The following is a 17,800-nucleotide window of genomic DNA, read 5'->3' as shown; positions in this document are numbered from 1 at the left end:
CAAATGACCATAATACCCCTAGGTTAATTAATCCCTTCAAAGACTTCCAAGGGTAAAATCGTCATTTTTCGCCTATCTCGTTAATTATAATTAACACCCTCCAATCCCCGTTATTCTCAATATTCTCAAATGCTTATAATTCATATCCCGTTACTCTTTAATTCCCGGCAACATTCTAATCACCAAATTACCCTGAGACTCACCCGAGCCCCAAAACTAACTCCATTATGACTAGACCGATAACTTACATTCCATGATCATCTCATGCCAAATGGCTCAAAAAAATCCACATATAATGTGGTATTATTTATAATTCACCCACATGCATGAAAATACACAATCACGCCCTCAACAGGCCAAATTACCAAAATGCCCTTATAATAAAATGTGAACCCATATGCATGCGTTTATCATCATATAATAATATAATTAACATAAACATGCATATAATCAGTTAATAACATAATAAATCAATTATGGCCCTCCCGACCTCCTAATCAAGGTCCTAAACCTTATTAGGAAATTTGGGGCATTACAGTCGCGGTCGGGGTCGGGATTCGGGTTGGGGTCGTGATTCGGGTTGGGGTCGGGAATGGGGACGGGGTCAAGGTCTGTGTCGGGTTCAGGAAAAATAATCATTAATAGTGAATTAATAAATTTATACTGTAATTAAATATTTTTTAACATAATAAAATTTTATAATATACTCATAATTTTTTTCATAAAATTCGATAAGATATCATAATACTTTAAAAATAATTGGTTATTTGTTTTTATTTGGATATTCACTAAAGGTATGAGGACATCTTCATTCATCTTACGCCGCTGCTCGATATAAGAAGGTAATTAAAAATATAGTTTTACATTTGTGAACACGACTACTAAGGATACTTATGTAAGTAGCTATCTAAGTTATGTATATATTTATATGTTTATTAAGTGTTTTATTATACTAATTATACTTTTCCTAAATTGCAAAATGCTTTGCAGCGAGAAATTAAGACTCAGACACAAAATGTATCCTCATTTTCAGCTGGAAGTGTCTCTTTCGATGAGACGCAAGTTGTCATGAATGTACTTGGTCAACGTCGTGGCCACAACTGATGTGTTGGATGCAAGTTGAAGGGCACTAGTTCTTTTGCCATCATGGTCTCCTCCCAATCAGCGACTTCACCATTTAGGAGATGATTAGCTGGTGGATAATTTATTTTATATGTTATGTTTTTACATTTTGGATATTACTTAGTTTTATACTAAGTTAAATTATGAGATTAATTTTATTTTCAATTAAATCAATATAATTTTTTGTTAATTATTTATAATTTTCAATTAATATCAATATTATTTTAAAGTGATTTTTTTTAAAAAACGAAGGTCTACTGCGACCACACGTCGTCTCAGTAGACGACATAAATTTGAATTTTTTAAAATAACCATGAATCTATTGTGACGACATGTAGTCGCAATAGGTTGAAAATTAAAAAAAAAAAAGAGTTTGTCATTTTCCATGGTCGTCGCAGTAGAGCTCATTTACAGTGATGACTTTAAAATATCGTCACAGTAGGTCCCTACACATATAGACCTACTACAACAACACGTCATCCCTAAAACCCTTCAAAGATGATTTTGTAATCTACAGCGACGAATTTCGTCGCAGTAGACATGTGTTTCTTGTAGTGAAAACAAGGTTCAAAAAGTATTTTGCACACGTGTGAAGTTTGTTTGAACCTTGTTTTCGACATAATACATTATTAAGAAATTCTCGAGAACTTATGGGAGGTCTACTATAACTACAATATATATTGTCATATAAAAAAATAGAGTTGTAAATTATTCAGGTACCGAAAACAGAGTCGCTTCCCTACGTACAACAAATAATGACTTCCCTAATAAATCTTTTCCTTGAATTTCTGTAGAAGATGAAAATAAAGTATTTAATAGGAAATCATAATGGTTGTAAATATTTAATCTACAAACAAGGATTCTTTCGTATCGAGAAAAATATTAATTTAGTTCATGTATTTTTTTTGAATATGCGATTGATATTTGTGTTTTGTTAAATAATAATTCGGACCTTATATTTTATACAATTGATCAAAATAATACTGTAGATCTGATTTTGGTCAAAATATTTTCAAATATAAATTTTATTTCTTAGTTCCTCAACCACCTTCTTTGCTAATGCGAGCTCATCTTATTTCCAACGACCTAATAATTTATTTTATAATTAAAATTATTTTAATAAAGATTGAATCTAGAGTACTATTTTGATATTTTGTAAAATACAGAGTGCAAATTATTAGTTAACAAAATATAAGAATTGATTACATATTAAGAAAAAACATAAAGACCAAATAATATTTTCCCTTCACATTGTCTATTATAAATAAATTAATTGACAGCTACATATTTGTCCATAGTATTAATATATTAAAAAATTTGTTAAAAAAAACTGCATAAATAAATGATTGTTTTTCTTTCTATAATTTTTATTCATTTAAGAAAAGAAAAAATAGATTTTTATTTTTTACATTTCCATCAAAAATCTTAAATATAATATTTTTTTTAGGATATTCTATTGATATCCTTGAAAATAAATATAAAAGTTCAACGAATAATACAAAGAACCCAAAAACCCATTAGACAAAATCCAAAAATAAAAAACTAAGCTAGCAAGTCATACTGGAAAGGACAGATCTTAAGTTTTATTAAATCTTCAACCTTTGAAGATTGCATCTTTGTCTATTTTTTCTCTGATTGTGATTGAGAGAAAGGCATTAAAGAGAGAAGTTATTCTTCTTAGAGCATCGGGTGGCCAAAGATAGTACTCATGTTGAGATGGCTGCCAAAATCAATAAAAGAAGGTATGTTCAACTTAAAATTTTAACAATGTTGTTCATTATTAATAACGTTGCCTTTTTTTTTTTTTATTAATTTTAATAAATAATTATATTAATTAAATAAAATATTAAAATTTATATTTTTTCAAGATGGGCATAGTAATCAACCATTTGAGCATTGGAGATGCTCTTAGGGTTGAGTGGCTCATTTCATTAAGTAAAATTTTGAAAGCGTAACGAAACAGTATTGTCAAAACTAAAAACTATCAAATTAAAAGCAGTGCGTGCACTGTTCTTCTACTTTTTAAGCCATTTATTTATAAATCAACGTTAAATAGTAGAGTGTTTAGTTACATTTCTTTTGATAATCTTGAATATATATCTTTTTTCTTTTTACATCTTTTCCATATTCATGAAAATGAGATATCAAAATGCCAAAAAAGACAGAATTTTTTGGATGTACACGGAACTAGTACGAAAGAAAATAAAATATTAAACTTCAAATGTTTCATTTTCTGGCGTTCAATCTCAGCCCTTGTATTTAGTTTTATTTATTTATTAAACATTAAAATCTAATGGAAGTGAATATTTAAAGGGAGTATAAACAAACAAAATTGGGTCAGTGACTGTCTGCACACAGAGAGACTCAGTCGTTCAGTAGAGAAGCCAGTTAGTTACTCTTATAACTCCGCTCCACCTGTTCCAAAGTTGAATCTTTGAAAAAACCCAGAACTCAGATTCACCATAGGACTCTTAGAATCATCATCACCATCGCCATCCTTTTCCTTTTTGGGTGTAAATGAACTGAGGAAGTTTTCTGGTTCAAGCAAAATGGCAATGGATTCTTTGCTTCTGGGCTCCTTCTCCACTCCTTCATTACTGACAAAAGGTTTGTTTTTCTCACTTCTCTCTCTTTGTTGATGCACTACTTCACTTGGGTTTAACCTCTATTTTGAAAGAAAAAAAGGGGTTATTTTGGACTGATATATTTCTATTATTTTTGTTTGTGGATTTTGGGTAGAATCGCTTATTAGCTTTGTGACTATGTATTCGTAACTTTACTCAAAATTTGTGTGTGTGTTTTTTTTTTTATATATATGTTTTTAATGTCAAAAAGTAAAAACTTGAGTTATTTCATATTAGGTCTCTTATGCCTTTTGTTGTACTGTATTTATTTTCACCCTTTCTACTATTTTGAGGGACACTAAGTTTAGTCTGTTAATGCACAAATTTGGGCTTTTCAGTTTATGACTTCATAGTTTCTGTAGATGGAAACTGCTTTTTTGGTATGTTTAGTTAGTCTAATGCTCAGTGTATATTCACAGGTGGGAATAACTGGAGAAGGGGCAATCTCAAGAAATTTAACTTTTCAGGTACTAGGATTTATGATTCACCCATGCCAACATTTCACATGGCTGCCTTTTTAATTAAATATATATTTACACACAAGCCAATTCAAATTTTTTATAAAAACAGGTACTATTTTCCTGTTTATGTGAGTTTGGGAAGTGCGTTTTCTGTATTCCAATTCTACTCCTTGTATTTTTTCTTTATATTAATAGTACAAGTTAATACAAGTAGTGTTGTTGTTGTTTTTTTTTTAAATCTCTGTTCGTAAATTTTTAGTGCAACTCTCTAATTTTTTGTTCTAGTTTTATGTGATTAGAAAGGCCCTCTTATTAGTTTATCTTGTTTTTAAATAGCTTTTACATCCCTTGACAGCAGTCAATTCAGTATATGAATCGTTTCACACACTTTTATGTTTTCTTTTTCTTTTCCTTGTATAACAGAATATCATATTTGTCTTTTTTTCTTTGGCCCTTTTTCTTGTAGGACCTTTATCGAATCATTTAAGTTTCTCCCTTCACACATCTTACTTAGCCAAAATGTTATAAAATTGGATGAGTTCCTCTGTTTACTGTTCATATATATTCTTTAATAAAGGGGTTGAAAAATGGTTGATGCTGAAATGTAACTAACGTCAACCTTGCTGCAATGTAAAAGGGGTTGTATAAACTTTCTTTATTGTAAGCTTTGTTGCTCTCTCTGATTATAGGGCATTGACCTTTGTGCTTGCGCTGCATCAACTGGTTTTTCAGTTGGTTAAAAACTTTGTTTGATTAGAATCATTAGATTTTTGACATAACCCACTGCTGGGACAGAAGTTAAATGATGTTATTTTCTATAACCAGGTCAAATAGAACAGGTCCTCTGTTATCCTTGATTGAAAACATGAACTTTTTCCAAAAGGTTTTGCTTTTGATATATGTTTGTCTTTGGTTTTGAAAAAAAGTTCTGTTCATGGGAATAATTAGTTAACAGTTTCCAATATGCTAATTGTGAGATTTTTTTTATGTCTTTTTTTATTTTTTTGAGAATGCAGGTTCATATGCGGCATACAACGTATCAAGGTTTAGAGCTTGGAATGTGAGAGAAAAACATTGCTGTACTGGGTTACAACCCAGTTCATTGAAGCATTGCACGAAAGGTATTGAAACATCTATATCCTACCAGAGACCAAATAAAAGATTCCTGGTTAATGCTGCTGATGGACGACCTCTTGAATCGGAGCCAAAAAATGTTTTGAACTCTGTTAAAGATTCCTTAGATGCTTTCTATAGGTTTTCTCGACCACATACAGTCATAGGCACGGTAAGTTATTTAAATTTAGTGCGGCAGTCTCATCTAGTCATTGTATTAATCTCTTTCATTTAAACTTCAATTTATTGATAATATTGTTTCCTATCAATTTTTGGAGACTCATCCTATTTTTTCTGGAAGCAGGCATTGAGCATAGTCTCAGTTTCCCTACTTGCAGTTGAGAAGCTTACAGACTTTTCTCCATTATTTTTTGCTGGGATGCTGGAGGTGAAGCTTAAAATATTTTGAACTGCTTTTTTTTAATTCACACCATGAATTAAATTCTTATGAATTTGATCTTTTCAATTCAGGCTGTTGCAGCTGCCCTCTTAATGAACATTTACATTGTTGGTTTGAATCAGTTGTATGATATTGATATAGACAAGGTAGCTCTTAGCTCTTACTGTCTTACGTTCTCTTAATTTTGAATGAAGAAAATGCATATATTTTATTCTTACATTTGAGCATAAAGGTCACTACACCAGTTCCTAGTTCTTTGCCTTAATATTTTTTTTTCTTCAAGAGAGACTATCTACAATTCTACGTGGTTACATGGGATACATCAAGGATTGTCTAACTCTAGATATCTATTGCATATTTCATCACAGGTTAACAAGCCATATCTTCCGTTGGCGTCAGGGGAATATTCAATTCAAACTGGTGTCATGATTGTCACATCCTTTTCTGTTCTGGTATGGGAATTAGCTTTCTGTACGAATGTATTGTGCAAAATATTGTAAACTTATTATTGTGTATTTGCAGCTATAATATTCTGACTACCTATCACTTTATTTTTCAGAGTTTTGGCCTTGGATGGATTGTTGGCTCATGGCCATTATTTTGGGCCCTATTCATCAGTTTTGCATTGGGAACTGCTTATTCAATCAATGTGAGTTTGTCTAATCTCTCAGAATTTTTCATATACAATGCCTTATCAGCGGATATTTTGAAATATATGCTTAGTTTTATGTCACATAATGACAAAAGGTTAAGGTGGAAACTTTACAGAATCTATTTCTCACTTGGTAGCTTAACACCTTTCATGTCAGGTGCCCCTTTTGAGATGGAAGAGATTTGCTTTAGTTGCAGCAATGTGCATTCTCGCAGTTCGAGCAGTGATTGTTCAACTAGCTTTTTTTCTTCACATGCAGGTTATGTTATATCTATTCCTCTTGTTGCAAGCCAAGTTGAACTTTGGATGTCTCTTTCTACTCATACTATGCATGATCCAAACATTCTTATTTCTTGTGCCCAAAGCTGATTGTCTTTTAATAAAAATAAGTTTTCATTATGCCATTTATTGTATGGATATAAACTAAAAATAACTAAATCATGCATGACATAGATATTAAGAATGTAAATGAAAAGGAACATGTATCATATAAATAGAAGGGGAAGGAATAATGTTTATTTGGGTATCTGTTTTACCAAATAGTTGCATATTTTAGCCATTTGTTACTATGATCATGTAAATTATAATAGTAATGCGTTTCAGAATTCAATAATTTTTTTTTTTTAAATTGGAAAGATTTCAATGATTCCAAGTACTGAAATATGCATTGATTTTCAGACCCATGTCTTTAAAAGGCCAGCTGCCTTCTCAAGGCCTCTCATCTTTGCAACTGCATTTATGAGCTTCTTCTCAGTTGTTATAGCATTATTTAAGGTATCAACTTTTGTTTTTTTTCCATGGAACTATGTTGTGTGCTTTCCCTTTCTGCTTGGTTGGGCACACCAAACTCAGACATAGTTGAAATAATTTTTTTTTCTGTTGTTGAATAATGTGTAGGATATACCTGATATTGATGGAGACAGAATTTATGGCATCCGATCTTTTACAGTGCGCTTGGGTCAAAAGCGGGTTAGTATTAAATGTTTAGCCTATTTTGTTACCACTTTTTGAACACCTTATTTTGTTCTCATACTAAATCACATTGTGCAGGTGTTTTGGATATGCATTTCACTACTTGAAATTGCTTATACAGTTGCACTTTTAGTAGGAGCATCATCTGGCTTCTTGTGGAGCAAAGTCATTACGGTAATGTTTGAGATACTAATTTTGTAGAAATTAAACCTCTTTAAAATGATTGGGTTTATTGTCACAAATATTACTATCTTTGTTGTTTTTTCCTCTTGCTACGATGTCAAGGGCTCAACGATGATTAGTACTGTGAATGTTGATTTTTTTTATATGTTTTTCCTTGATTAGGTATTGGGACACACAATTTTGGCTTCAATACTCTGGACTAATGCCAAGTCAGTTGATTTGAGCAGCAAAGCTGCAATAACATCGTTTTACATGTTCATATGGAAGGTAAATAACTATGGTGCCAAATTTAATTTGTTTGGCGCTCATTTTTGGGTATACCTCGATTTTTGTGCTTTGACTCAAATTGCATTGATTTAGGATTCAAATCTCTTGTTCCCATTTTTCTCTGTTTGTTCTATGTCCCACCACAAAATGATATTTTGTTTTATTTATTTATCCTTACATGTGCATTGATTGTCATTTAATTGAGTTGACTGCTGGTGAGTGGTGAGATATAGAGGAGCAGAAAATGGGGACATGATATATCATATATGAATCCATTGATTCAAGCATTAGATCACTTACAATAGTAAAAAAAATACTCAGTGTTTGGATGTTTTTTTAACTGCTAACAATGCTGAGGATCTGAATTTTGATACCAATTGATGTGGTAGGTGAGTTTGTCATACATTCATTTGATGTATCATATGAATGTTATAAATTCACCAACTGAAAATGTTGCAACTAATATGCTACATTGATTGATATTAAAATCTTGGAGTTAGAATTACTAGCATTATCTTTTTCCTCTTTTTTTTTTTTTATAATTAATATAAATAGATATCTCATGAAATCTTTATTGGAACTTTAGAAATCGGAATTATAATAAACTTGTCATAGAAAAATGAACTTAAAACATTACCTTGCCAAAATAGCTTATGTTAAAATATTGTTTTCGAAATAATCTTCTCAATACACTTGACACCCTGAGAAGTATGTACGAGTGTTGTTGAGAAGACTACTTTGATCAGCATAAATCCTTGAAACATCCTTAAAATAGAAGCTAACTTGCAAATAGTTCTTTTGAAAATTATTTCACAAACTTTTTCATTAAATTTATCTTTACAAAGCATTTCCCTCAATAATAATACTATTCATAATGTTTTTTAGCATGATACACTAGTTAAATTTTTATTGTTTCCAAAAATCATTAATTAGAGTGGTACTTCCCTCTAATTCTATCTCTTAGATGTAATTTTAAATTGTCATTTTTCTTTTTCCCAATTTCATCACGTGGAAAAAATATTATGAAATGACAATGATAACTTTAAAGATCGAATTCTAATCTGTCATTTTGGTGCATTGGAAATTTTGTGGATTTTGCACATGCTTTATTAGGTTGAGCTGGGTTGTCAAGTTGTGGGCAATTTTTATATTTATTTTTGTTTTGATCAATAAATTAGATTAATAAATTCAAAATAGTTTAGTTTAACAAAATTGCAAAAATAATATTTTAAATAAAATTAATTATAGTCACTTGGCTAACTCAAGTGGTTGGGTGTGTGAGTTTGTGTGGGAGGAAAGGTTCAAATCCTACTGTAAGATTTTTTTTTACTTATAAATAGAAACTTTCATGATTGATAAATTGCTAACTCATTCATTTGTTTAATTTATGTGTTTTCTTTTCTTTTCAGTTATTCTATGCTGAGTATCTACTTATACCACTGGTGAGATGAAGATGGAAATACATCGTGATGAGCTAGGACTTTTTTTTTTTAGAAAGAATAAGAAAAATTATTTCATGGTGGATATAAATTGGCTGATCTATAAAATGATGTATGAAGGAACCTTGTGTAGTGATAAGTGTTTCATCTATGAAGTTAATTTAGATATTGATAAATTACTTTGTGATGAAGAAGGTAAATTTAGGATCCTTATATCATGCATTTAATAATAAGAGATCCATGGTCTGCCATTGTGTTTGTATTTATTTATTTATTTTTTTAAAAAAATTATTGAGGAAAGAGCAAAATTATAGTAAAACTCCTCCAATATAAATTGTTATATTATTTTATAATATAATATAATGTAATATTATATTATATTATAATATAATGTTTTAGATTAAATAAATGTGACAAAGAGTGTCACATATTGTAACATATAATACAGAGTTACAATATTTATATATATGAGATATATCCAAATAATGTAACATATATGGTATTACAAATACAATGTATTTCTGTTGGAAATTTGTTGTTACATAATATTGAGATTAATTTTATAAAGCTATATGTGAAATGGCTGTTAGAGAAATGATTTTAATCTCAATAATGTGTTTTGAGAGTTACAAAATCATTTGGGAGGATTTTGAACCATTTGGAAAAACAGTACATTTTTAAGTGCTGAAATTGGTCGGTGGCCGCAACCACTGAATGTTGGTGGCTGTGGCCTGTGGGACAGAGACTAGTGGCCGCGACCACTAATGTCTCTGGCCGCGGTCACAGGCCAAAAACTGACTAATTTTTCAGTTTTTTCAATCTTTGTTGAACGGCTCAAAAAACCATAACTCCCAAATCTCATTTTTAATTTTATATTAGTCCAATTAAACATTGGTAACAGTCATGGGGCTTGGTGGAATTTGAAATTCAAATGGTGTCTCTAAACTCTATAAATATGAGCCTATAGCTCACTTATAAGACACAACTTTTTATATCCATTAGAGCACTTGGCTAGAAACACATTGATGCTTGATAATTCTAGAAAGCTTTTCCAATATCTGAGAGAGATCCCTTAGTGCTTGAGTTATGGGGAAATAAACTTTTGGACAAATGTTTTAAATCTTGTTCAAGTTGGTGATCCCCAACTCTCTTCACTTAGGTTGTGTAAGTGAGAGTTTTCTTGTATTTTTGTTCTCCATTTTATTGTATTGTTTTTTCTTCTTATTCTCTTATTCTTTTTACTTGTATATTTTGTTTAAGAATTGTAATCCTTTCTTTTGTTTCAACTACCTTTATTTTACTTGTAATCTTTTGCTTAGAGTTGTATTCTCACAATTCTCTTCTTCTTCTTCATCATCGTCTTCATTTTATTTCTTTATTTGTAATTTTCAGTTATAGAGTTGTAACTCTTTTTAATCAATCATTATTTATTTGTAATATATTGCATAGAGTTGTAATTTCTTACAATTTCCATTGAGGCAAATACATATTTTCCTAACATAAACCAACAAAATTTTCCATTCCAATATTAGTGAAAGAAAATAGCAAAATTGTTAAACCTTGACTATTAAATTTTCATGAAAAGCAAATTTTAAATTCAATAAAATTATGATAAATTATGGTCACATTCTCACATTAAATTTTTGTGGTCATGTCTTGTTAAAGTCACTGAGAGTATGGACTCCCTTCACAATAGGTTGGTATTTTTTAAAACTTTAGCCAACCAACATTTTTCATTAGAATTTTATTTTAGAATTCTTTATATTGTTTATTAGAATTGATATTCTAGACCAATAGTGAGATATTAATAAAAGTTCTTCGATCCAAATATTCTGTCATGCGGTCTAGTTTATTGATCCGAGTTTATTTTTTTGATTTTATTTTGTGTTTGTTTTTCTATTTCAAAACACAATTTTTTTATGTAAAAATGTTCTCTTAAAAAACAAGCTTATAAATATGTTCTCTGATTTGTTAATAAAGTGTTTTCTTCTCAATAAAAAAAAAAAAAGAAGAGAAACTTCTCAAATTATGATGATTTACATGAATGTAAAAAAAATATTTTTGAATGATCTAATCAAAGTAATTATCATTACATTTTATCTTCTCTTTTATTTTCATTCAAAGTAAAAGTTGTAATTGAAAAAGACCGGGAAAAATTGGAAAAAGAAGTACGTCCAAACCATAAATTAATACAATGATTGTATTAGTTTATATATATATATCTATATAAATATATCTTCTATATAAAAAATATGTAAATAACATAAATTTTTTATTTTAACGGTTTTTTACTATTTCTTGTTAACTTTAATGGAATACTATTATATTTAACAGAATATTCTTATATTTAAAGGTAGATTATAAACATAACTTAAATAAATAAATTAAAATATGATATTTTTGAGATATTTTACAATGATAATTATTTAAAAATAATAAAATCATACATTTTATAACTTAAATAAATTTAATTAAACTTAAACTTAATATTATATTAAACATATAATATATATTATTTTGTTGTCACTGCCAAATTAAAAAACTAGAACAAACATAAACTTAAACAAAAGTTAATTAATTAAAATATGTTTTTTTAATAAATTTTTTGATAATTTAAATAATTAAATCATATTTATTTAAAAATAATAAAACTATGCATATCATTTTTTTTTATCTTATAAATGTATGTGATAATTTATTTTTTATTAAGTGATTGAATATTTTTTTCTTCATCAAAAGACATTACAAGATACATTCACTACAACGAAATGCAGTATTACCGGCGGAACTCCGCCGGTAATAATAGACTATTCCGCCGGTAATGGCTATTACCGGCGGGCGTTCGCTGGTAATGCTTCGTCGGTAATACACAATCGATAATTAGTGGTATTACCGGCGGATTGACACCCCGCCGGTATTCGATTAATACCGGCGGATTAATAGAGGCAGGACTCCGTCGGTGTAAAATAACAGTCAACCTCGTTTACCACATTTAATACCAGCAGATCTCGCCTCTATTAATCCACCGGTAATAAATTAATAATAATTCGTTTGATTTTATTTCATAATAAATATACATATAATACTTATTTAAAGATAATAATATATAACATAAATTAAAATTAATAACACAATTAATATTCATCAAACAAAAATAACATTATTATTAATCATAAAATTAACATAATAAAAATATCAATTGTCTTATTTTAATTGCATATAAACTAATTATAAAATAAACATAATAAACTGTCAATTGTCTTAATTTAATTAAAAAAATGTAAACTAATTATTATTGTTTGGATCGGGCCAACCAGGTGTAAAATAGTCATTAACATTTAGGTCAATATCTTGATCACCAATGTTAGGGCGCGACAATGGTGGTGAAGCAAACTGTGGTGCTGGTGGTGGAGGGTAATATGCTTGTGGAGAGTGCTGCTGTGAAGATGATCCAAATTGTCGCATATGTGGTCGCGCGCGAGGGAGACTGATGCAATAAACTCTCAAACTGACCATACCTCTACTGCTGCGACGAACTCACAAATTGACCATATATGTGCTGCGGTTGCTGTTGCTGCGATGAATCCCCAAAGTCACGACGCCCAGGATGTGACGTCTGAGATCCCGTAGGGACGTTAGGGTAATAAAAAGGAGGGGATTACGAGGAGCGTCCATACATGTACTGAAATTGTTGTGATGTACCTCCATACATGTTAAGAGAATTCTGTTGAGGTGGATGAAAATGTTGTTGTTGTTGTGGCATCGACAAAGGATGTGGACTTTGAGAAGATATACCACCTTCAGGTTGTGATGGTAAATACCGTTGCAGAAGGCTATCAAACCGCGACTCAGTTTCTGAACTGGTATGCTGAGGATTACCAGATGGACCTTTTTGAGATCTCAACATCCGGATCTCTTCATGCATTGACTTCATCATCTCCGCCATAGTAGCCATGTCTTCTTGAGGCGCATGAGCAGGTTGGGCTTGTGACTGACTTTGACTTGTGGAGCTGGAGGCTGATTTTTTCCCTTTGCCTTTGTTGTAACCCACTCCTCTTTGAAAGTCAGACCTCTCCCTAAGTACTTTACTCATAATCTCGTACTGATCGATCGATGAGGAATCAACAACATATCCAGTTTCAAATCCCTCCGTCGGTCCTTGAGACTGGATTTGAAGTCGTGCCCTCTCAAGCTCTTTTATCATTTTTTCCTGTTCATAAAAAGTGTTAGAAACACAACAATAACATAGTTTAATGAAAATAATAACACAAAAGTTTAAACTTACAAAAGTTTCTCGAGCTGCATCGTTGACAAAAACTTTTGTCGATTTTCTCAAATGTCTATCTTTCCGAGTATCAATAACATGTTCATTAGGGTTTGCCTATACAAATGTAGAGATAGTATGTTAGAACATATAATTTTGTTAAATTAAATTAATATTTTTACTTACAAATTGGTGACGCTTAACTGCCAATGATTTTGTGCCTTGCGTCGATGTATACTTCATTTCTTTTCAGTTTTTCTTGTTTTGGTTGGATCGCGCAATAAATTTTGGGCTAAAAAACAACTGAACAATATCTTTCCAACTCTCATTGGTGCAATGGTCAGGTGGGACAATGATAACACTCTCCAAATCTTCCGGCTTAGAGTAATTTTTTTTGAAGTGAATATGTCTGATGTTCTTTCTCTCAGAATATCTTTTACGCATCTCTGTGTAGATACTTTTCATAACTCTCTCGGGTTCTGGATGACCATCAACATTATAAAATTGCTACATTAAAAAAATAACACGTTAGTTTAGTTTGTAAATAATTTTAATAAAAAATTTATACCATAAGACTTGTTCTAATTTTTTACCTTCATCTTTTGTACGACTTGCTCCTTAAATTGTTGAGGTACATCAGCAAAATCCAAATAATGTCCTGGCAACAACAAGGTGACTTGGAGGCCTATCTCCCGGACAAAAGCTTGGTCCTCCAAGCCAACCACTTTGTTCGTCCTAGGATCAAGTTGAAGATCTAGTGGTTTCCCAACATTCCGCCTTCGAATTTCAAGTGGTACGTTATTAGCCAAGCCACGACCCTTTCTTCTTGGCACTTCAGCTATCCACATTTTCAACAATCACCAAAATTTGAAATATTAATATATATTAAACATTCGTTGAGCATGACTTTCAAGCTATGAACAAAATTTGAAAATTATTATTAACCTGACTCGCAGGAAGAGGGTACTCTACTAGGATCTGGCGGGTCTAGACCACCACCATCTCCTGCGTGAGAGGTGGCTATATTGGCTGACATTGTACTTAGGAATAAAATTTATTAGTTAGTATTGAATTATTAGTTAGTATCAAATATCACCAATGGAAATGAACAAAATGATTACAAGTCTCATCTATTATATTTTAAACGATTGTCTTAATTACAAAAATATAAAAACTATGTAGAATAATCACTATCACTTTCATCATTAATTAAAATAACATCAATCAGAGACACATGATTAACATCATCTTCACAAATATCAATTCATCTTTTTCATCGACTTCTTCTTCGCCTAAGTCGTCATTTATGAAATTATCATCCAATTGATCAGTAGGTGAATTTTGTATAATGTCAATATATGTTGCAGGTTCATGAGATTCCATAACAAATTGACCGAGATCCACGGTCAACACAAAATTTGATGAGCTTGTGTCATGTACAACATCAACATCAGCATCAGCTTCATCGTTCTCGATGTCCCAAATTTGACGATGATTGACATCCTCAACAATTTTCCAATGTCGACCTCTAAGTAGATCATCGAGATAGAACACTGCTTAGCTTGGCTAGCAAGTATATACGGCTCATCTTTGTACCATTCACTACTGACGTTTATACTGGTGATATTCTTTTCAGTGATTGTTTTCTTCTTGTTGGGATCAGTGTTAAACCATTTGCACTGAAACAATGTAACTGAATATGCACTAGTGAAAGATAACACCAGTACTTCTTGAAGCATGCCATAATAGTTAAAACCTTCAGTTCCTGCAACATACACTCCACTATTCTGCATGGTGTGCTTTTGATCTCGGTCGTAAGTGATAAATCTAACACCGTTAATTATACAACCTTCGTAGTAGGTTGCCAAGTGATCTGACTAGATGCTAAAGCTAGCAACTCATCATCATTCTCTAAAGATCCAAGCTTGTACAAGTCATATATCTAAATAAATTAATAAGCCTATATTAGAATGAAAAAAATATCATTACAACAATGAAGGTTTAAAAATAATCTCAGTTTTATCTTTTTATGAAACCATGGGCGAAAATTTTTCTTGTGTAAAAAATTATGATCATCATCTGAGTATTTCAGTTTGATCTCTTCTAGATGTTCGCTGTAAATTTGAATGATTTGACTATATTAGATAAAACAATTTGGAATGAACATAAATTTCACTTTAAAGGGAATAAACTTACTCTAAGTAATCCTGAATTTCAGGAGAATTTTCAAGTATGAACCATTCAACCATCACGTGTAACGCCCCGCTAATTAGGGTCCATTACCAGGTGTGTTTTGAAACCAGTGCTGGACTTACTAACAAGTCATTTGGACTAAACATGTGATTAACCACTAAGGTTTGGGTACAAAAAACTTTTGATCATTACATAAACATTTCCATTAAGTTAAAGATAAGTTCTTTACATGGGATCCCAAAAACATTAGTTTAAAAGTCTGTTACAAAACTCAGATTACACATTAAGTCGTCCTAAGTGGCAAAAGCTGGGTTTAACCCTAGTTCCTCTGAGCATCTCGGCCGTGGTGGTCGAGCGGACTGCATATGTACATACCACTGCTAATGCCCTCTGACTCATGGCTGGTTAAGCTTCTCTTTACCTTTACCTGCACCACAAAGCACCTGTGAGCCAGAAGACTCAACAAGAAAACACAATCAACAGTTTAGTGAATAAAACAACCATCAAACAGTAATAACTGAATCCAGTACATCTATTAAACTTAATTGGAGACCATAGAGTCACACAAGTGCATGTCGCACCTTCTTTCAGGTTGTTGGCATCCGAGCCAGTCAAGTGCATGTTGCACTCCCAGTGTGGCCCAGCCATGGTGGCCTGCACTCCACGTGCATTATGCCAATCTTAGCTTATAAACTAAGTCCCTTATACCCTTGACTTATAAGTCAAGCCACCACTTGCCTCCAACTTATAAGTTGAAGCCTTGAGATTCTTAACTATAAAGAATCTCCCAGAACCCATCAAATTCTCAACTAATAAGTTGATCTCCATTTAACACTCTAATGGTACCCTAGTTTATAAACTAAGCCTCACAGTCATACAAACAGTTTCATGTTCCATATAGCATACTAATCAAACAGTTACACCATGCATCATAATAGATTCACTCAATAGTCATAAGCATAATCATAATTATGCACGTTACAGCGTACCTAATCAGACATTCACAACATAATTATAATCATGTCATCACCTTAACTAAGCTCTAATCATGCATTCACATAATAGGTGCAGTTCTCTTACCTTTGGTCCGTATGCGGGTTACTAGCGACAACCCTCCAAGCACGATCCCTGATTCAAGCCCTTGGCGAAAACCTAGTCATAATCGCGATAAGGAAGTTCCCATCAATAACAGGTAAATAACAACTTCCAGACCAACTCTTAGCCTCCGGGACATCGAATTCCACTTAACAAGGAAGTAGGATCGATCTCGAGCCTAAACGGTTAAGTTTCCAACCTAAAAATCCCATTAAGGTCAATTTTCCCTTTATGGGTCGCGGCCCCAAAAATCCGAGCCGCGGCCTGCCTCTAATTGCAGAGGCTCGGCCTCTCTGAAAACCAACGCGCGCTGCGGCCCGCCCCTGCGGGCCTAAAATCCCCTTCGCAGGTCGCAGCTCACCATAAAAGAGCCGCGACTCATCACCACGAACCCAGAATTTTCTGGGTTTTTCTGCAACCGAACCCAACCAAAACTCACTAAATTCCATCCCAACCTTCCAATTAAATCCCCACAAACAATATACCTCTTACCAGCAATCAAACCCAACTAAATACCAAATTAAACTCATCACAATCCAAAACCCAATCTCCCAATTAACAAACATGCATGAACTCTATAATTCTAGATATACCAACTGAATTAACATAATATCCCTCAATTCAAGATCCTTACCTCAGCTATATGACTCCAATAGCAATAACTCCTAGCAATCCCCCTGGTTTCAAGCCTTCCCTCCAAGCAAGACCCTTCAAGATGATCAAAATCACCAAAGCCCCAAGAGAAAAGGTGTAGAACGAGAGAGAGAAAGAAAGAGCTGCTGATTTCTTTCCTTTAGTTTCCTTAACCTTCTGATAATTACCCAGCCATCTATATCCTAATCTGAATGGTTATGACTAATTTTCCCCTTGCCCTTAGCCTATTCAACAAGTGCTTACAAGGGCAATTTTGTCCTTTTCCTTAAATCTCGCTATCCACAATTTGCATCCTATAATTCCCGCTACTCCCGATATTCTCACACAATTACCAATAGATTCCCACTACCCACCAATTCCT

General features: G+C 32.2%; 1 protein-coding gene across 1 annotated transcript; it reads left to right on the top strand.

Moving 5' to 3' along the window:
* The first annotated feature begins 3,426 nt into the window (after nt 1-3,426).
* Nucleotides 3,427-9,484, top strand: LOC133800967 (homogentisate phytyltransferase 1, chloroplastic). The gene is made up of 13 exons (XM_062239085.1): nt 3,427-3,729; nt 4,166-4,213; nt 5,224-5,492; nt 5,625-5,708; nt 5,792-5,866; nt 6,089-6,172; nt 6,280-6,369; nt 6,530-6,631; nt 7,051-7,146; nt 7,270-7,341; nt 7,423-7,518; nt 7,690-7,794; nt 9,204-9,484. Exons 1-13 carry the CDS (start codon nt 3,672-3,674, stop codon nt 9,243-9,245), a joined length of 1,221 nt encoding a protein of 406 aa, XP_062095069.1. The 5' UTR covers nt 3,427-3,671; the 3' UTR covers nt 9,246-9,484.
* Nucleotides 9,485-17,800: the final 8,316 nt, after the last annotated feature.

Source organism: Humulus lupulus, chromosome 9 (assembly GCF_963169125.1).
Source record: "Humulus lupulus chromosome 9, drHumLupu1.1, whole genome shotgun sequence".
NCBI classification, from domain to species: Eukaryota; Viridiplantae; Streptophyta; class Magnoliopsida; order Rosales; family Cannabaceae; genus Humulus; species Humulus lupulus.
This window is presented reverse-complemented; position numbering and strand designations above follow the sequence as displayed.

Coding starts and splice junctions, on each gene's coding strand:
- LOC133800967 (XM_062239085.1), top strand. CDS start 3,672: ATGGCAATGGATTCTTTGCTTCTGGGCTCCTTCTCCACTCCTTCATTA. Junction 6,370..6,529: donor GAACTGCTTATTCAATCAAT/GTGAGTTTGTCT, acceptor CTTTCATGTCAG/GTGCCCCTTTTGAGATGGAA. Junction 7,342..7,422: donor TGCGCTTGGGTCAAAAGCGG/GTTAGTATTAAA, acceptor CACATTGTGCAG/GTGTTTTGGATATGCATTTC.